The sequence below is a fragment of the Nycticebus coucang genome, chromosome 10 (assembly GCF_027406575.1).
Source record: "Nycticebus coucang isolate mNycCou1 chromosome 10, mNycCou1.pri, whole genome shotgun sequence".
NCBI lineage: Eukaryota > Metazoa > Chordata > Mammalia > Primates > Lorisidae > Nycticebus > Nycticebus coucang.
In genome coordinates this window covers 104111527-104132476 of record NC_069789.1, presented here as the reverse complement: position 1 = coordinate 104132476, position 20950 = coordinate 104111527, and the positions used below count along the sequence as shown (strand labels likewise).

Below are 20950 nucleotides of genomic sequence, written 5' to 3'. Positions count from 1 at the left end.
AAGCTTGGGGTATGCGGGGTCAATTTTCCATGACTTGGAGAAAACTTCTATGTAACAGGATTGAATGTGGCCAATGCACCAAAAAACCCAGAGATGAGAAGTTTATGTGGATAGGAGAGGTTGATGACCTTCTTTCAAACTCTGGGTCCAGCCACACCCAAAGATAGTCCCAGCTAGAAATTTCCAATACATATAGCATTAAATTACATTAGTTTGCATTTTAAAAACACAAAAAATAAGGCTCTGAGGAACTAAGTAATTTGTCCAAGGCCACACAACTAGCAAGTAACAGAACCAGGATTCAAGCCTCTGTTAGTCCAGCACCTGTGCTCATTTCATTCTGTTGTGTCATGACAGGGGGGACAGCAGGACATGCAAACCAGCTAGCAGCTACTGCTCTATAAAACCAGGTGAACAACAGGAAGGTCTGGTCTAGGGCAGCGACCTGGGGAGAGGGGAGTTCAGGAGAGATCATGATGGAATTTGGGAAGACCTGAGTGTGAAGGGAGAGGCTCCAAAGGGCCTTGAAGGTCTAGAAGCCCAGGGCAGAAGAGTGTCTGAGAGATTTTCAGGCAAGGTGGAAAGATGATGACAGAGATGGGCTTGCCTCTGATAAGGAGGGCTGATAGGCAGGATGGGACGTCTTACCAAGAGACCTAGGCAGGAGCAAGGCCAGCTTGTGGGTTTTGATGAGTTCATCTGGAACCATATGGGAGGGCAAGGCCAGGCCTGGGGTTACCCACAGGCCAAGGTTGGAAGAGAGAACAATTAGAGATGGAGGAGGAAGCTGGGTCATCATCATGGAGAACATGGAGGACAATGGGAGTCAGTGTCCCAGCTGAGAGGTCAGGAGGAGGAGGATCTTGGAAGCCAGCAGAGAATAAGCAAAGGTGGGGTGGCGCCTGTGGCTCAGTGAGTAGGGCGCCAACCTCATATACCAGAGGTGGTGGGTTCAAACCCAGCCCTGGCCAAAAACTGGAAAAAAAAAAAGAATAAGCAAAGGTGATGCTTGTGGACTCAGCAGTTGATGAAGGGGAAGTGGTCAGAAAGACTATCCCCTCCTTGTTGTCTAACTCAGATCCACGCTGCTAGAACGCAGTACATTTCAGAACAAGGCTGAACTCACACAACTTATCTACCCTTTTCCCAATGAGGCACAAACAGGTTTTATTTTTTTCAACATTTTAATAAAATTAACAAATAAATATTCTAAACTGAATAGGCTACAGGGATAGAGTAGAAGCCAGAGGACTAGTCTTTCCCTCTCCAGCCCTTGGGTCCCCTTATAGAGAGACTCTGCTCTGGGCTGGTTTGGGAGTGGGGCTGGGACTTGGGGAGGGAGGTAGTGACTCCGGAATGGGTGATCTGGGCTCTTGCACACCATCCCTCTTTGTTGTTACAGGGGAAGGGAGAAGTGCTCAAAGAAAGCAAGACCCTGCAAGATGCATCCCAGTGACCCCCACAAGTGATGGGGCAGGAGGAGAGCTAGTCTGAAAGGACAGAAGGGCAGGGAGGGTGGGAGTGAAGCAGGGTGGTGAGCACAGCCATTGGTGGGCTCAGGTAGCTTTTGTACCCATGACCACTCACTCTCGGACGTAGGCCCTGGTGCACACAATGTCATCCGCTGTCATGGTCTGGAAGGACAAAAGGAGTTGTTAGCCTGGGAGGCCCCTGGAGTCCTGTGGCTTTGAAAGAAGAGAGTTGAATGGAGATACTCAGTTTGGACTCCAGATCCAAATTTGCCTCTTTACTCAGGACCAACAGGCAGGAGCTAGTACCAGAATACCTGGGAATCTTTGAAGGAAGGATGGCAATAGAGGCCATCAGAGGCCCATCCTCTCTCCTAAGCCTGGAATATTCCCCCTGGGGTTCTTTGGTTTGTGAATATGTGTCCTTTGCTTTGCACAAGAGGGATACTGTTTCTAAGTCACACAAGGACCCTGTAGGGTAGGGACAACTGAGTCCTGTCCAAGCAGTTCCACGAGGAGGGTAGAGAGACCAGCTGCAGTTGTTCTTGAATCTCTTGTACCCTAGAATCTCCCAGAGAATCTCTGGAGATGGCACTGGGTTTGCTTTTGGTTGGGAGGAGGCAGGACTTACCAGGATCAGCTCCCCATCATTGGTCAGTTCTCTGGTCCAGGAGGTCTTGGGGCCCTCCCCCTTCAGAAGCCTCTGCTCACAGACCATTTTGTTCTCACTCTCCCACTTTACCAGGCTCTGCAAGAGACAGGTGGCCAAGTGAGCTAGGCTCACAGCAGGGACAATGCAGTGAGAGGGATAAGGGATAGATTCTCTTTCTATCCCCACCACTACCCAAGGATCTTCTCCATTGGGTATAGAGAGGAGCTAGGAAAGACTGGAAAATGGCTGGAAGCTGTGGCTCATGCCTGCAATCCTAGCACTTTGGGAGTCCAAGATTGCCTGAACTCACAAGTTCAAGACCAGTATGAGAAAAAGCAAGACTCCCGTCTCTAAAAATAGCCAGGTTTTGTGACAGGAGCCTATGGTCTCAGCTACTCAGGAGGCTAAGGCAAGAGGATCACTTGACCCCAAGAGTTTGAAGTTGCTGTGAGCTGTGATGCCAGAGCAATCTACTGAGGGTGGGTGACAAAATGAGACTCTGTCTCAAAAAAAAAAAAAAAAAAATGGAAAATGACATGTTGAGAGGCAGGGCAATGACACTATGATCCCAGGGCCTTCTCCTGGCACTCACCTTACAGGGCCTCCCATCCACAGTCTGCTCTTCAAACTCCTCCCCGATCTTGAAGTTAATCTCCGTGGTGCGCACAGTGGTAGAGGTTTTGATATAGAAAGTGTCTCCTTCTTGTTTGATCTCTACTGTTGGCTTGGATGCTGCAGCCACAGCAATCTTCCTCAGCATCACATTCACCCCTGCGGGGAGAGGGGAGAAGCTCACTTTTAGGGGTGCTCCAGGCACCTGTCTCATGCCCTCCCCCATGAGAGAGTTGAGGCAGATGGATCTGTGACTTGCTTGGGGCTGGGGTATCTGCCTTAGTGTCCCAGGGGGCACTGTGAAGAAGCTGGCAGGTGCTGCAGAGGGAGGGACTAAGAGGCGATACCCTGCCATTAGGAATCCTGTCCTCACTGTGTCTCTCCCTTGTTGTGTGAGCAGGCCTGGATCAGGACCCCCAGCTCTCAATTCTTCTCTCCCAGAATTCTCAGCTTCTCCCCTGTCCCCACTGAGCAAACATATTGCCACAGGCTCATTGTGGCTCTCCTGGAGTCTTGTGTCTTCAAACCTGCCTAAGTGCAAGGCAGACCCCCCCAGCTGGGCCCTACACAGTGTCCTGAGATTTACAGGCCACTTGCCTGTCTCCTCTATCTGTTCACCCTGTCTGCTGCTGGGTAGGTCTTCATTTGCCCAATCTCTGCCCCTCCCAACAATGACAAACCGGTTTCTCAGCAGGGGAAGTGATGGGGCAACTGTTTCTCTCTACAGAAGGCTGGCAGCCTGGGGAGGCCAGAGGCTCCGGAGTAAGATGAATTAGGCCCCATGTAGGCCAGGTGACCCTGGGCAAATGGCTTAACTTCTCTGAGCCTTAATTCCTCAACTGTAAAATGGAAACAACAGCTTCTTCAAAAACCTCTCAAATGGAACAGTATGTGTTTAGGACCTAACAAATATAGTGCCAGGCACACGTTTAAGTTTTCAGGAAATAATAGTTATTATTACTATTGCTGTTATTTTTACTGATAAAAAGAAAGTGAAGAAAAAGCCAGAGCTGAGGCTTAAAGTTCTGGTATTTGGCTCCCTGTTAACTTGCCCTCTTGGAAGGCTCTCGTGCCCCTCTCCCAAGGGACATGAGGGGATGTGAAAAGGTCACTGCCCTTCTCCCCCTTTCCTGATACGTCCCCCAGGATCTCCCAGTCCCTATCAGGTGGCCAGGCCTTCTCATTTAACCTCTGTGCACACTCATATCCTTTCCCAGATTGGACCCCTTCTCTCTGCTCCCCAGTAAAGAGGGGTGAGGGAAACAGGAGAGAGCACCCACTTGACAGGAGGACGAGTAGGGAGGGAAGCCACTCGGAAAGGGGCCCAGGCCTCAGCTCCATACCTTAGCTCACCTGGCCTGGCCCACTGCCCTGGCCTGAAGTAGAGCCCTTCAGAGTACAGTAAGTCCACAGGGCACTGGGCCAGGCAGTAGGATTCCCCTGCCCTGGATCTGGCCAACTGCCTGGCCCTCCTCCAGACCCTGTTCTTAGAGAAACAAATCTTCTTTCCCCTCAGCATCAAAGCATACCCACCCTATTCTAAACAGAAGGGAGAGGGAGAGAGGAAGCCCTGTCCCCCAAGAACTCCGTTCGTTGGCTGCTGATCTCTTGGGTCCAGAGAGAGATGGTTGAGGTTCCCAGTCCTCTTAACTTAGTAGAGGAGATACATGTTCTTGGACAAGGAGGCTACTTCACTCTGTTGTTCCCTGTTAGTCCATCTTGCTATTTAATATCCATCTTTCCTGTTACAGTAATGAATCTGCTGTGTGCCATACCATGAAACCGGGTGGGACAGATATCCCAAAACACCTGAGCACCCCTCACCACCTGGACTTCTGGTGAGGACAAAGGGGGTGAGCTTCCTGCAGAGGCAAGTCTGGGTTCCTAGAAGACATCCCTCCAGCCAGCCCCTGGTGCCTTTAGAGCTGGGGGCCTGCTCAGCGACCTTGGCTGACTCTGAGCAGTGTTTGTCTAATGGGTCTGTTTCCAATCTGCCCTCAGCAGGGCCTGAGGAGGGCACGTGGCTCTCAGAGATCCTGCAGGGAGGACAAACAGACTGAAGATGGACAACAGGATTGGGCTTTGAGCTTACTCTCCAGCTGTGCCCAGCCCTCTACCTCATCCACTGCGGGGGCCAGAATCCAGAGAAGATGAAGAGGGGGTGGTATCTAGGCTTTCTGCAGGGAAAATTTCTATCCTTTGATCTTTAATTTCAGCAAGAGCAAAACAAGACTGACACGACTGCATGGTGATTAGAACACAGGAGTAACTAAAAGCAAGGGTTGGTGGAAACCCTTGCTTTCCTCATAGCATTCCAGACCTTTCTTAGGCCCAGCTCACTCCATCAGTTCCCCTCTCCCATCCCACACAGGATGCCTTCCCCCAACCCCCTGAGCCCAAACTGGTGTCTCTGTGTTCAGTCCAGAAACTGAAGGTGGCATGTGTGGCTCCAGGGCTCCCAGGGCTCCTTGTCAGGATGGAGGTCCTCATTTGGGCTCCATCACTTTCCAGCGCCTTCTCCCAGTTGTGGAGTTCTGGCTTTCTCCCCTACCCCAGGCCATCTAGCCCAAAGGTGCAGAAAGTGAGTGGAGAAAGTTGGAAGGGCAGTCTGGGCTGGTGCGGTTTCTCCACCTTAGACCAACACACCCAGCTGAGCTGCAGCCCGGCTCCCTTTGGGGAAGGAGAGAGGTGGGAACCAGGGTTGGAGTTTCACATGAAGCCTTTTGTTTAAATTCAAGAAAGTGATAATTATTCAGAGAGATTTTAGGACTCTGAAGCTGCTTGCTGTAGGAAAATAATTGTCTCACAGATGGGGGGCGGGGAATGGAAAGTACAGAGCCGGGAGGAGAGGAAGGGGGCGCTGGGGCTGCGGATCACCTGGTAGGTGGAGCCAGGAGTAGAGGGGTAATGAACCTGCCCCAGGGATTGGATTACCGGCCCGGCACCCAGGAAGGTGTTTGGAATGTCTCCGAGGGGTTCGAGGGGTTCGACTGGCAGGTGACCAGATTCCCAGCCCAGATGCAGGGTACGCGGCTCTATCAAAGGGCAGCTTCTGAGCTGCTAGAGCCAGGTGCCCTGGTCGGCCGGGCCGGGACCGGGAGCTGAGGCCAGTCCTCCATCCCCCGAGACCAACCTCGTGCCTCTGGTTTCTACTTGATTCACAGGCTCTGAGTCATTGTTTGAGCTGGCACCGGTGGGCCCCCGCGGGAGAAAGCAGGACTTAGGCGTCCAGGACCAGCGTCCCAGGACCCAGGCGTACAGCCCTCTTTCTGGAGATGCAGACTCCCAGCCTCTCACCCCCTGGTTCCTGTCCCTCTTTCTTTCTTGTCTTCACCTCTCAGGACTTCAGGTCTCCCTCGCTTCTCCCGGGCTTTGGAAAATTTCCTTACCCAGCGCTTTGAGTAAATCCTCGAAGTTTTCCGATCGGATGATCTTCCAATTGCCAGAGAAGTTAGGCATGGTGGCGGCGCGGATGATAGTCCCTTTAAATCCCTTGGCTGCAGCACTGGACGCTGAATCCTTTAGTCAAAAGAGACGTCGCCGCCGCCTTTGCCGGGTGGTGAGACTCAGGAACCAAGACCGGTCCAGGGCAACCCCAAAGCTAGCCAGTGCTCCCACTCGCGCGCAGGCAGCTTTTATACCTTGCACTGCCCGTTCCTGCCCAGGACCGAAGTGGCCCCGCCTCCTGCCCCGCCTCCCATCTGGGGGCCCCTGTGCCCCGGCCCCCAACCTCTGGATTCAGTCCTGTGTGTGGGTCCAGTGTTCGCTCCAGCTGGTGGATGGTGAAGCGGCCAGAAGGCGAGCATTCGAATTGCGCTCTGGGCAGAGAGGAAGGGAAGCTTGGCCGGAGCGCAGATGCTCCGAGCTCACATGTGGCTGTTTCCCACCTGTGTTTGCCACGTTTCGGCTGTTTCCCCTTGTCCCCTCTCTAACTAGGTGCATTCTGCTCTTGGCGCCAGACACCCAGCGACCCACCTGTGGTTCAACCCCAAATCTCAAGCCGGAGCTGAGGAAGGGAATGGGCGGCTGCGCTCTAGATACATTGAAGCCCGAACTAGATTCCGGGGAACCCCTCTGAACTCGAGAGGGGCTGGGGAGCCCTGGGGTCCTTGGTGTCCAACACCAAAGTGGGGCAACGGCGCCCCCTGCCGGAACTACTCAAAGAGGAGGGGTAAAGGCGAAGCCTCCCCCTGCCCCTCGGTCTGGCTTTTGGCTGGGTAGTGCCTGGGGACGCTGGAAGTGGGCACGTGGAAACCCATCCCTTTTAATGTACTGAGTGGACGGATTTCGCAGGGTTAAGCAGGAGCGGGGTGCGAGGCTGGGGAGGGCAGAGGTCGCAGCCAGTCATTTGACTCGAGGTTTTTATTAAAGCGCTGGGGGGTCTCGGCAGGCGGGAAGGCGAGGCAGAGACTGGGCGCGCCGCCCGCCGCCACCTAGACTGGGGGGGGGGGACTGGGGAGGAGGTGGAGCAGGGTCTCAGGTGTCACCCTCCCGAGCTGTAAAACAGACGGAAGACGAGCCCGCGCTGGGAGATTGGCTTTGAAGTGGGAGATCAAAGCAGGGGGGGTAGGGCACGGCTTCCCGCGGAGACCCCTGCGGAGAGGGCCGGGAGACTGAAAACCAGAAAAGGAGGGCAGGCGGGAGCCTCGGAGGCCGCCCCGGAGACCCGAGGCGGGAACCCACAGAAGAACAAAGATGCGACTCCTGGAGCAAGAGGAGCGGTTCCCTGCCTGTCTCCGAGGGACCTTGTGGCCTGGTCGCCCTCGGCGGACCGGTGCACATGACCCCGCGGCCCGCACCGCTGCCTACCCCAGGACTCGCCCTCCCACCTCCTTTCGAGACGGGAAGAAAACCCCACATCTGGTCCCAGCCCTGGCTCCTCCCTGCCAGCGTGGCCGAGGGTGGAGCGGGCAGGCTCTGTAGGTCTTGTGCTCGGAACCCGGGAGCGGTCTAGGGAGCTGGGGGGGAACCTTGAGGACGGAAGTCAAAGAGGGCTTCTCATCGGGCCGAAGAAAGTGCTGGGGGACTAGGCGGCAGAGAGGGAAATCTCTGGATAATAGGTGTGTAGAGAAAATAAAGCAGCCAGGCTGCTCTGCAGCAAGAGGGATGGAGGTTACACTGCAGAAAGGGCTTCTGGAAGCTCCACACAGCACTAGCCAATAACCTCAGATTTGCAGAAGCGAGCTGGATGCTTCAGCCTAGGTTTTGGGGGATCCGGGAGAGCTTACTGGGGGTGTGGCTTCAGGAAGAAGGCAGCAGGGTGAGGAGTTCTAGGAAGGACAGACAAAAGCAGAGGTGGTGGAAGGAAAGGGGGGGTCTTTGGGGAGTGCTCAGGGCCCGGCGCTGTGGGCCAAGCCTGGGCCCCTCCCCTAGCCTCCCTGCTCAGCAGTGCAGTAGATAATGGGAGGGGGATTAGGTTCTGACAGTGGAATCAGGCTCCTAGCCAGAGGGATAAAGAGAAGCTGGAGGAGGGAGTATGGCGGAAACAAGACTCCTGCTGCCCCTCCTTCCACTCACTGCTCCCTGCCTCTCCCACTCAGATCATCATGTCCATCTCCACTTTGCTCCACTCCCCTCCAATCCTCTTGGGTCCCCCAGCTGTAAGTGTCCCATCTCCTGCTCAACAGCACCACTGCTCCTGCAAAAGAAAAGGGCCAGTGCAGGCCTCTCTCCTACAGTTGTGACTAAAGATGTAAAAAGATGGTCATCAGGATGCAGGAACCCCATCTGTAGGAAAGATATGGTCTGGCCTCATGAAGCTAGAGCAGAGCGGCTTGGCTGAGGATGCTGGGGAGGCTAGAGGGGCTCTGTAGGGTGGGGGTGGGGAGGCCTGGACACATTCCCTCCCTTCACTTTTCCATTCCCTCCTCCCCCCAATAAACTGGCCAGGATTTCCAAAGAGACAGAAGACAAAGGGAAGTCAGGCTGGGAGGGGAATTCTTTCCAGATGTGAGCATCTGCGGTTTGGCAGCCCTGAGCCTAAGCTCCAGCTCCAGATTCAGCCCCAGTACCCCAACCCCTGCTGAGGGAGGTGGGGGGGGGGGTCCAAGCAGGGTGCTGAGTAGCTGAGGCTGATGTCTCAGTCTCTAGCAGCCCTGTTACCCAGGGGAGCAGCAGGCGAGAGGGTGCTTGGGAAGAAGACTGGGGCAAACTGAGGGGAGGGAGATGATCAGACTGAGGGGACTGTAGAGGGGCTAACAGAAGAGGTGCGGGAAGCTAGGGGCAATGGGGAGGAGCAACAGCTAAATCAGCCACTCAGCTCCAAACAACTGGCTTTAATTTCCCACTGGGATCAATAAAGAGAAGGAATTTCCCAGTGCCACTGGCCTTTTAATTATGACCAAATCTGTAGCAGATCTGACTGCAGCGACCCGTACCACCTTTCCCTGAGCTTTGGTCAGACCTCTCTGGGGGCTTCCCCAGAAATCTGGAGACTCAAATGGGAGAGGGGGCAAAGTTGGTAAGAAGAGCTGGGGGAGCAAAAGTAGGATGGGGGTGGAGTGGAGGAGAAAAACAGGCTAAGGGCAGAAAATGTCAAGCTTAAGAGAGCTAAGAGGAACATTCTAGGGCTTTGCTCCATTGTGGTGTGGCTGAAAGTGGCTATTTTTACACCAAAAAGAACAGAGATGGGCAGGAGAAGGTTACTGGATGGTGAAGTGTGGATGATGTGCATGATCATGGGGTCTGAGACTTGGGAAGAAGACACTCCCCCCTCCTATCATTTATTTGATGGAGGTGGAGTGACCACCCAGCCCAGCTGCTGGGGAAGGAAGAGTTGACTGGGATGGGAAGAGTGGGAATGTCATGAAGCCCCCACCTTTACCCCCAACTGGAGATTCTCTGACCAAATTCAATACTTGCAGAAGAGCCACCTCCTGGCCCTGCTCTGTGGTATCGCCTCTGCTGGGTCAGAGGGTTTTGGCTCTGAGTTTAATTTCATTTGGGCCTGGACACCCAAGTGTGTGCCATTCAGTTAGGGGCAGCAAAGAAGGCAGGACTTCTACAGAAGGCAGGGAGGTCTGAGAGTGGATGAAGGGCTGGGAGCCACTAGGGCACGACATTGTGTCTCCTGGCCACCTGAGCCCTCAGGATTCCTCTTAGCACAGAGCCTAGACTCAAGTGTCCTGCCTCTAAGTCTGGCCCAGTTCTCAGTTCAGAGTGGAGTACTGTGTTCTTATCTGTCTGACTGGGTTCAGGGACCCCGCCCTTTTCAAATCAGGTGAGGCCACGCTCTGATTTGCCCTAAATGAAACTGCCCTTGCAACAAGACAGGTGGGAGTTAAACCAAAGAAGAACTTCCAGCAAAATGAAGTGTGAGCTGGGAGACAGGGTCAGAGATCTAGAAAGGAGGCAACTCACGTCCCCAAAACATCTGGGTGCAGTGGAGAGATCCTGTGAACTAGGGAGGTTAAGGGCAGAGAATCTTGAGTGACCTGGGGAAAGGGGCAGTTGAATGACAGAATTCTCCAGAGATGGCCCTGAGACCTGGCAAACAGAGGCGGGTGTGGCCCAGTAGAGTCAGGAGAACAGACTGGGGAAGGGGGCTGACTGCCAAAGCAGGATCAGATAGCAGGATCACTGCACCAGTAGGGGGTCTGCAGAGCACCCAGGTGGTGGTGCCGCTGCCCCTGTTGTTCTTGGCTCTGCCACCTCATTCCCAGCCCCAGCTGCCAATGCTTTCCTCAGGGCTGGGCTGAGCTGGCTGAGCCAAGGGAGGAGAGAGGGAGGAGGTGTGGATGCACTGGCTGAGGACTTGTCCAGACTGGGTTTCAGTCCCCTGCATGGAGAAGTCAGTTGGAACCGTGATGTGACCTGCAGTTAAACTCTTGGTTTTTACAACCCACTTCCTAGGACCTCTGCCACTCCCACCCCCTCCCCTGCACTGGCCCCTTAACCCCTGGCAGCCCAGATCAGGAGGGAAAAGGTGTAGGCACAGCAAGTTTGGTAGGCTGTAACACTTGGGTTCCTGTGGTACCTGAAAAAGATGCACAACCTGCAATATTCTCCCTTCCCTGCCACTATAGTGCAAGATGCCACCTCTCAGATGCCTTTTCTCCTACCCTCTGAAGGTGGGAAATAGAAGATACAGGGTCCAGGGACCTTCCCCCTGGCACTGAGATGAGCTGGAGTTTCTAGAGGAAGAAAAAAAGAGATGGCTGCAAGCTGGTTGGGCATGGGGCCAGATAACCAGATTCTGAGATTGACAAGAGGCAAGAAGACAGGAGGAAGGCAAGGTCTCAAAGGAGACTGAGTGGGGCCCACTTCTGGGCTCTGAAGTTCTGGATGGGGACAGAAAGAGGACATTGGATGCATTGTCCCTGGGGGGATAGGGTAGGAGGGGCTGACTGGTCAGCCTGAGCAGAACTCTTCTCCAGGCTCCTTGGGGCTCCAGTTCCCCTCTTCTTTCAAGCCCCCAAATGCAGTTGTTGTCTTCAGATGCTGGGATCCAGTAGTTTAGCCATTAGCCTGGCTCCCAGGGGCCTATGGAAACCAGTTGTCCTGGTGGCTCCAGGAGGAGGCTACAGTCTCAGGAGTCAGGTAATAAGGACCAGCTTCCCCAACCGGAGGGCCTTTCCTGCTGCAAACAGACCCAGGACTGGCTGGGTACCTGCCAGGCCCTTTCCTTGAGGGGCTAGTGGGTTAGACTTCCTGGAGATAGTCAGTCAGAGGTTTAGGGAGATTTGAGCAGAGTATGGGAGGGCCCCAGGCGCCCAGATTCCTGGTCCCTGCCCCCACCCCCTATCTTGAGCAGGCCAGGATTTAAGAAGGGATACAAGAGTTCAGAGTCTGGCCCCTTAGCCAGGCTAGGGCCTTGTCCTTCCATTGACCCCACCCACCCCCACCCCTGTTTATATAGCAGGGCTGGAGAGATGGGCGGGTGGGGAGGCCCCAGACTGACCTAGCCCTAATGGGTTTCTCTGGGCAGCAGGAACAAAATGGGAAAAAGATGTGTGAGGGGGAAGCTCTGATTTCCTTTCCCCTGTGGGCACCAGCTCTGGAACATATCAGCTGTCAAAGAAAGAGACTGAACAGTTTCCAGCCCCCCTTTCCCCCCACTCAGTGCTCCTACCCAGTCCCACAGCTAGGGCCCCCCAGTCTGCCTGGGTTCCCAAAGGGAGCTGAGGACTGTGAATTCCAGAGTGAGCCAGGCTGAGAACACACACTGCCTTGCCCCCTGCCACAGTCCCAACCTCCCCGGCCTGTGACTCTACTAACCTAGGCAAGGCTTCCAAGTGGGAGCTTTGGGACTTGGGGATCTGCAGGGACACGTCCCTGGGAAACCAAAGGAGCCAGCAACTCCTGAAATCTGCAGCTGCCAACTTCCTCTTTACAGTCTCACGCCTCCTGAATCCCAGAGCTCAGAGACTGTCAGCACTGTATCTAGGTTTCTGTGTGCCCAGGTATTCAGTTAATCAGTCTCCCTGCTGAGGCCACAGTGACTCAGGGAGCCATTTGGGCCCAGGACACTCACCAGGTGAATCTTTCTTGCTGCTGTGGGCACCTATGGTCTCTGTGGGCCAAATCTCCTCATAAACTCCCTCACCCTCTGGTACTATGCTCCCAGGAGCCCCAGGGAATGATACCAATGCTGGATAGAGGCAGTCCCCGTGTTGAAGGGAGAGCATGTGTGTGCATGGCTAGCCTAGGAGGAAGCTACCCGAGCACTTCAACCTCTCCCCAGTCCTGGCCCCTTCACTCCCACTCCAACTCCACCTCTGTCCTGGGAGACCCAGACCCAGTCTGAAGCTGCCAGGCTGGAGTATCCACCTCTGCCTCCACATCGGTCCTGGGTTTGGGCTCTTTCTCCCTCCCCAGCCCCTAGGCCCAGCAGCCAGTTGCCTTCTTCCCTCTTCAGTTGTGATTTGCATCCCTCTCATAACATCTTCCCAAAGAAGAAACCAAGCAGGATTCCACAGGGTGCAGGGGAGTGAAGGGCTGGCTTTTCGGGATGTGCCTCTGGTTGGGGTGTGGTAACTTACAATGTTTTTGGTGCTGCTCTGTGCTCTGGAGGGTCAGGTCAGGGCCACAGGCACAGATCTGGGAGATGAGTGACCCTTAGACTGGGCCCACTACTGTGTAAGAGCTTCTCGTGTGCTATCCTGGGTCTAGCTGATGTCAAAACTTTGCTTTTAAACCACTTCAGAATGGGATATGGTTGCACCTGGAAGAGGAGTAACGTGTGCTTGTCTTCCCAGGACAAATTCTTTTTTTTTTTTTTTTTTGAGACACAGTCTCACTCTGTCACTTGGGTAGAATACTGTGGCATCAGAGTTCACAGCAACCTCAAACTCCTGGGCTCAAGCAATCCTCTTACTTCAGCCTCCGAAGTAGCTGGGCCTACAGGCACACACTAATAACTCAGCTAGTTTTTCTATTTTTAGTGGAGATGGGGGTCTCCCTCTTTATTTTTTTTTTTTTGGAGACAAAGTCTCAGTATGTCACCATTGGTAGAATGCTGTGGTTGTCACAGCTCATAGCAACCTCAAACTCTTGGGCTCAAGTGATTCTCTTGCCTCAGCCTCCCAAGTAGCTGAGACCACAGGTGCCAGCCACAATGCCTATTTTTAGAGATAAGGTCTCCCTCTGGGTCAGGCTGGTCTCAAACCTATAAGCTCAGGCAATCGACCTGTCTCAGCCTTCCAGAGTGCTAGGACTATAGGCATGAGCCACCACGCCCAGCCTGGGTCTCCCTCTTGATCAGGCTGGTCTCGAACTCCTGAGCTCAAGGGATCCACCCACCTCAGTCTCCCAGGATTTATGACTTTTTCAACTTACGATGTTTATGGAGACATTCCCATTGTAAGTCAAGGAACATCTGTACATGTGCCCCATTTATTCACTACCTGAAGGAGAACAAGCACCCTCCAACTGTCTTCACTCCTGACCACACCTGGGTCCTCTACTTATGAGGGCACATGCATTCCCTGAGCACTGTGTTGCAGGCCATTGATAAGAGCTGAGAGGCCAAAGATGTCAGTCTTGGATTAAACATTTGTCCAACATCAACCACACCAAATATCTTCCATCTCTGTAAACTTAAACCTGTCTCAAATCAGGCCACTTCTAACTACCTCCATTGCCACCATGTCTGTCATTTCTTTTCTTTTTTAGGCAGTCTCACTTTGTTGAAGTGGTGCCATGGTACTCTACCTCAGTAGAGTACCATGGCATAATAGCTCATAGCAACCTCAAACTCTTGGGCACAAGCCATCCTCTTGCCTCACTTTTTTTCATTTTTAATAGAGATGGGGTCTCAGTCTTGTTCAGGTTGGTCTTGAACTTGTGAGCTCAAGCAATCCACCCACCTCAGCCTCCCAGAGTGCCAGGATTATAGGTGTGAGCCACGGTGCCTGGCTCGCTATCATTTCTTGTCTAGATTACAGTAGAACCTGTGCACTGATTCCTTCTGTTCCCATTCTCTTCCTCTTATAGCAGCTGGGGGGAGTCCTTTAAACTTTTAATCAGTTCGTGCCACTCCACATAATGGGCTGGGTGGCTCTGCATCAGCTTATCAGATCCGCCCCACCCTCCGGCCTCATCTCCCACCACTTTCCCCTTGGCTTGCTGTGCTGCAGCTACACTGGCCTCTGGCTGCTCCTGGACTACACAAGCACACCTCTGCCTCATAGCCTTCGCACCTACCAATGTCTGGAATGTTCTTCTCCCATGTGTTTACATGACTTGTTTCCTCATTTCTTTCATGTCTCTGCTCAAATGTCACCTCCTCAGAAAGACCATCCCTAAATATCCCATGTGACATCTCATGTACACACATACCTGCCTTACTTTCTTTTCTTCATGTCACTTATCAACTGCATATTAGAAGATGTGTCCATGTTGCTTGCTTACAATGGTGTCTGGCACATAGTTGGAAATCAAATAAATATTTTTTATTTATTTATTTTTCTGAGACAGAGTTTCATTATGTCGCCCTTGGTAGAGTACTGTGGCTTCATAGCTCACAGCAACCTCAAACTCCTGGGCTCAAGCAATTCTCTTGCCTTAGCCTCTCTAGTAGCTGGGACTACAGGCACCTGCCACAACACCCAGCTATTTTTTGTTGCTGTTGTTTAGCAGGCCTGGGCCGGGTTTGAACCTGCCAGCCCAAGTGTATGTGGCTGGTGCTGTAACCACTGTGCTACGGGTACCGAGTCCCCCAAAATATTTTTTAAACAAAAGAATGAAACATAATGACTTCAATCAAAATCAATGACTAAGGCTCAGAGAAATGCTTAATTGTCTTTCATTAGTAGCCTTGTTCTTGATTTAATCATTTATTTAACTGTCCTTGGTAGGAGCTTTGGTATGTAAGACAGGTACTTTGTTCAATAGAGAAGTGTGCATGTGTTTGTGTGTGTGTGTGTGTGGGGGGGGGGACAAGGAAAAAAACACAAAAGAGACGTACTTTGAGAAAAAAAAAGCAGATCTGAAAAGGAGAGTGAGGTGGTGCTTGTAGCTCAGTGGGTAGGGTGCTGGCCACATACACCAAGGCTGGCAGGTTTGAACCACCAGAGCTTGAGTCTGTGTTTAAAAAAAGAATTAAAAAGGGCGGCGCCTGTGGCTCAAGGAGTAGGGCGGTCCCATAAGCCGGAGATGGCGGGTTCAAACCCAGCCCCGGCCAAAAACCAAAAAAAAAAAAAGAAAAAAAAGAATTAAAAAAAATAGATAAATAAAAACGAAAGTGACACAGTCACAGCTGAGGCCCTCACAACTACTGGGAGGGCTCAGAATTCTTTAGGCTTCCCAGTGATGCCTCCCTACGCCTCAGCTGCCCTCTTAGAAGTCCCCTAGCCCAAACTTTGTAAAGCTCGTACCATGTACTTATTGCATCTTCTCTTCCTTTTTTTTTTTTTTTTGAGACAGAGTCTCACTTTGTCACCCTTGGTAGATTGCCGTGGCATCACAGCTCACAGTAACCTCAAACTCTTAGACTTAAGCGATTCTCTTGCCTCAGTCTCCCAAGTAGCTGGGACTACAGGCACCCTCCACAACGCCCAGCTATTTTTTATTGCAGTTGTCGTTGTTGTTTAGCTGGCCTGGACCAGGTTTGAACCCCCCAGCCTTAAGTAAGCTGCCCAAGCACTTCAACCTCTCCCTAGTCCTGGCCCCTTCACTCCTGGTGCATATGGCTGGCGCTGTAATGTGCTACGGGTGCCAAGCCAATTTATTCTTCTCTTTCCCATACCTGCCCACCTCAGGTCACTGAGGATCTAGCTCAGGCTCCCAGTTGTCCTCTGCTTCCAACCTTGCAGCCATGGGCATCTCCAGAGCTTACTCAGCAGCTTAGCCTCCCAGTCCCCAGCCCCAGGGACACTGACTACCATGTCTCCACCCTCTTCAGACACTTGCTTTGCAGCCTAAATAGTCCTGACCATTTAAACTCTCTGCTTCTGGGCTGAGCATGGTGGAAACATATCTGCTCTTACCCTTTCTTCTTTCCTTCCTGGTCCAGAAGACAAAAAGCTGGCAAAGGCTAAACTTGGGGTTGCATCTCCCCCTTTCAGGATCCACAGTAGCATTCATCTGTCCCTTCCCCAACCACATGATGACTCACTGGCTCCATCCCTAAGCATCTTCTGCCCTGTGCTCCTATAGCAACCCTTATCTGCTTCCCTCCAAAGCTAAGACAGAGCCATCTATACTCACTCCTCTCCTTCCACACCTCCAATTTATTCCTCAACCCACTGTAGTTAACCCACTCTTCCATCTCCTGCCCTGACATTGGTCAGATGAAGGGCTACCACAGGCCTTTTTCTTTATTCTTTTTTTTTTTTTTTTGTAGAGACAGAGTCTCACTTTATGGCCCTCGGTAGAGTGCCATGGCATCACACAGCTCACAGCAACCTCCAACTCCTGGGCCTAAGCGATTCTCTTGCCTCAGCCTCCCGAGTAGCTGGGACTACAGGCGCCCGCCACAACGCTCAGCTATTTTTTGGTTGCAGTTCAGCGGGGGCCGGGTTGGGGCCGGCGCCTTACCGACTGAGCCACAGGCACCGCCCCTTTTTCTTTATTCTTACCTTACTGGCCTCTCTCTGTAGTGCCTGATTCTGGTATCCCCTCCCTCCTGGTAGTCTCTTTTGGCTGTCCTCTTACCTGGCTGGTATCTCTCTTAGGACTCTCTACCTCTAGCATCCTGTAAGCACAAGGACTTCCTAAAACTCTGATCTTGACCTTCTGCTTTTTTTTTTTTTTTTTGCAGTTTTTGGCTGGGCTGGGTTTGAACCCTCCACCTCTAGTATATGGGGCCAGTGCCCTACTCCTTTGAGCCACAGGTGCTGCCCCTTCTGCTTTTCTTTGTATCTCCTTCCTGGAAGGCCTCAGCCCAATCCCACACCTACTACACTGTTGTCTCCAAGCCTCAGTTTCCAGCCCTACATCTCTTTGCTCTGTTAAGATCCAGTCTGGTATGTCCAGCTACTGCCTTGACATGCCCATTTGAATTATCTCAAGGCAACTCAGTTGACCCAGGGAATACCCAGCTCATCTTTGAAACCTGCTCCTCTCTATTTTGGTGAATGGCTGTTTACCCTAATCCAGAAATAACAAGTCGATCATTTATCCTTTTGCCCTGATCTGTAAGTCCTACTGATTCTGCCTCCTCCGTGAACTCAGATGCATCCTCCCACTTCATTGATCCAGGCCTCCATCATTGCTCTTCCAAGTTATCCCGACAGAACTCATCTCCTGACCCTTCTCCAATCCAGATTCCATTTGGTTGCCAGCATCCTTCCAAAAACAACAGATCTGATCACATCCCTGCCCTGCTTTAAATATTTCAGTGACTCTGGACAGCATCTGCCACAGTGAACTGAAAGCAGTCTGCTGGTTTCTTTCCTCCAGGCCTCAGTGAGCAACTCAGGAGCAAAGACAATGCCATTTCCCTAGTGCCCAGCACAATGCCTGACATAACACAAGTTGAATAAATAAGTGAGTGGAAAGATTCCAAGTCTCACCAGATGCCACTTGGATGTGTTAATAGCAGAGCAGGGCAGTGGTTAAGAGCAGAGACTCCAGAAAGGCAGATTTGGCAGGTCTGAATGCCAGCACCGCCAACCTCCAGATATTTGGCTTGTGAAAGACTTCTCATCTTTTGTCAGTCTCAGTTTCCTCAACTGTCAAATTACAGTACTACCCACCTTATAGAGAATGAGATAATGCACCAAGTGGGGCTAGTACAGTGTCTGACAAATACCAATTAATGGCTGCCTTTAGTATTATTTTTTTGCCTTTATTGTTATTCATGATAGCAAACATCACTTCAACACTAAGGTTAGAAAAGAATCCCAGGATTTTGGCACTAGAACCATTGAGATGCCAAGAAGCAAAGTGACTTATTGTCACAAATATACTTGAGTGGCAAAAATCAAGCTTGGAACCCAGTATTAATGTAAAGTAACTTGCTGTTAAGCTGCTGGCTGTCTGGGGACTTGCTCTACAATATAGGGAAAGTGAAAGTGCTTTGTGAGCAACAGTACACAGATGCACCTAGTATAGTGCATTCATAGGTGTTTGTCTCTCTAAGCTTGAACTTGGACTAATGTGCCTTGGGGCAAGTCCATAATTATAGCACCGTAGATCTTTCCTATTGTCATCTGTAATTATCTGTTAAACTAGTAATCAAATGATTCCTCCTTGGAGCCTTCTCTAGATCTGTGGTTCATTTTTATTTTTTTTTTTGAGACAGTTCACTTTGTAGCCCTGGGTAGAGTCCTGTGGCATCACAGCTCACAGCAACCTCAAATCTTGGGCTTAAGCAATTCTCTTACCTCAGCCTCCCAGTAGCTAGGACTACAGGCGCTCGCCAGAAAACCCGGCTATTTTTAGAGACTAGGTCTCACTCTTATTCAGGCTAGTCCTAGTCTTGAACCTGTGAGCTCAGGCAATCCACCCGCCTATCTCTACAGGCATGAGCCACTGCGCCTGACTAGATCAGTGGTTCTTAAAGGTCAAGGGAGGAGCTATTGCTTGAAATTTCAAAATATTAATATATGCTCCTTTTCCCTTATAAGGACCATTCTGCTAATTGAAGTTTTAGCAAGAATTCTTTTTTTTTTTGAGACAGAGTTTCACTTTATCACCCTAGATAAAGTGCCATGGCGTCACAGCTCATAGCAACCTCAAACTCCTGGGCTTAGGTGATTCTCCTGCCTCAGCCTCTCGAGTAGTTGGGACCACAGGTGCCAGCCACAACGCCCGGCTATTTTTTCATTGCAGTTTGGCTGGAACCGGGCTGGAACTTGCCATCCTTGGTATATGGGTGGCAAGTTTGAGTGCTCTGCTCACTGAGCCACAGGTGCCACCCCTAATTGAAGTTTTAGACTATCACAAGCATATCTGGCAGAATGTGGTTCTTACAACATTCTTACCACTCATTTCTCATTCTCATCTGCAGAAGAGGGTCTCAGTATTAGAAAACTTCATTGTGGGCAGCACCTGTGGCTCAAGTAGGGCACCGGCCCCATATACTGGGGGTGGCAGGTTCAAGACCAGCCCCAGCCAAAAACTGCAAAAAACAAACAAACAAACAAACAAAAAAAAACTTTATGTGGGCTCGGCACCCATAGCAGAGTGGTTACAGTGCTGGCCACATACACCGAGGCTGGCAGGTTCGAAACCAGCTCGGGCAAGCTAAGCAACAATGACAACTGCAACAGAAAAATAGCGGGGCGTTGTGGCAGGCACCTGTAGTCCCAGATAAATTAGGAGGCTGAGGCAAAAGAATCACTTAAGCCTAAGAGTTTGAGGTTGCTGTGAACTGTGACACCATGGCACTCTACCTAGGGTAACATAGTGAGACTCTATCTCAAAAAAGAAACAAAGAAAGAAAACTTCATTGTGCTGTGCCAAGAATGAGTATTACTAACAAGAGCTTATATTTTGTCACACCCATGCTCCACTCTGAAAGACCTGACATTTAAGACAAAACAACTTGCTGATTGGGATTCAGGCAACAGTCTACAAAGGGTTTGCCCTACCATAATCGGATGAAGCCAGGAAACGAAGTACAGGGGATCCCCAGGCACAAGCAAGACACTGACTAGAAAGTATAATGAGGGTGAAGAGTTAAGGAAATGTCTGCAAGGTCTTTGTAAGACTGAGTTCTTTCCAACACTGAACTGAGCCCAGGTGCCTTTCTAGATACAGGGGTTCTGGTGGATGGAGCATGAAAGCCTGTTGCTACTTGACTGAGACACATGCAAAGCCAATTTTCTTTCAGCCAACAAGTACCCTAAAGACTGCAGTTAAATGAGAATTTCCTAGTTACCACAGAGTAATCAAGACTTGCATCCTTCCATATATATTCCTACTTTTGTTGTGGTCTTCCTAGGTTGTCCCCACTTTCCACCTTATGAGGATGCTCAATACCCTTTAACCAGTCATGGACACGACATACCTTGGCCTCCCCAAGAGCCAACTCAGAGTTCAACAGAGCTGCCTGTGCAGACCCCACAGTGCAAGAAATTCCCTTCTACAGGCAGCCATGATTGTGACTCTGGACCCTGGAACAAGACCAGGGTGAACAAGAGGGAAACAGTCCTGGGGTAGACAGGGAGTCTGTGTTCTCTCAAGGAGTGCAAGACAGTAATTGTAGACACGGGTCGGACCCATGACTCACCTTCCCAAGATGAGGGTGTGTACCACTGAGGAGCTGGCAGCAGCAACCAGGCTGCTGTCACCAGCATTCCCTCACGCCCACTCTCTGATTCATTCTCTGCCTCACTCTCCTGGTCACATATCCTCTGTGTGAGGGGGTTCACATAGCTTGGGGTGTCCTTTTAAGAATGTGCAATGATTTGTGGTAGGGATGATAAAGCAACATGCGTGTAATGCGGGTTACATACAAAGGCTTGGTCAGTGCTTCCTAGTGACTTCCTACCATCCAGAGATGCAGGAAACCCCCCTGGGACTATAGCCCACAACGCCTTGTAACAAAGCTATTATATTTAACATGAAGTTAAAAAGAAACCACTATACAATTGCTTTTCCAGTATAAAAATTTATCATGGGAATAACTGGAGTTTTTTGAGGCTTGGTTTAACAAGATGAAAGAAGACTAAAAACCATTAAAGCTCTTTAAATTGTTTTTTAACCTACTGAGCAGGATCTAAATTAAATAAATCCTCTATTATCTTAGGAAAGAAACTGTTTCCCCTAATCAAAAAAGTTGATTTCCAAGCCACGTTCTTACCTTTACAGCCTTGTACACCTAAGGAGA

At 51.2% G+C, this 20950-nt stretch overlaps 2 protein-coding genes across 3 annotated transcripts in view; both read right to left on the bottom strand.

Moving 5' to 3' along the window:
- The window catches only part of LOC128596231 (G patch domain-containing protein 4), a 138863-nt gene that overhangs the window by 94759 nt on the left and 23154 nt on the right, over window positions 1-20950 (bottom strand). The window lies entirely within an intron of this gene.
- Window positions 1181-8484, bottom strand: CRABP2 (cellular retinoic acid binding protein 2). Its single transcript, XM_053605846.1, has 4 exons — window positions 6123-8484; window positions 2714-2892; window positions 2101-2217; window positions 1181-1634 (listed from the first exon to the last, which is right to left on the bottom strand). The coding sequence occupies exons 1-4, from the start codon at window positions 6190-6192 to the stop codon at window positions 1584-1586; spliced, it is 417 nt and encodes a 138-aa protein (XP_053461821.1). The 5' UTR covers window positions 6193-8484; the 3' UTR covers window positions 1181-1583.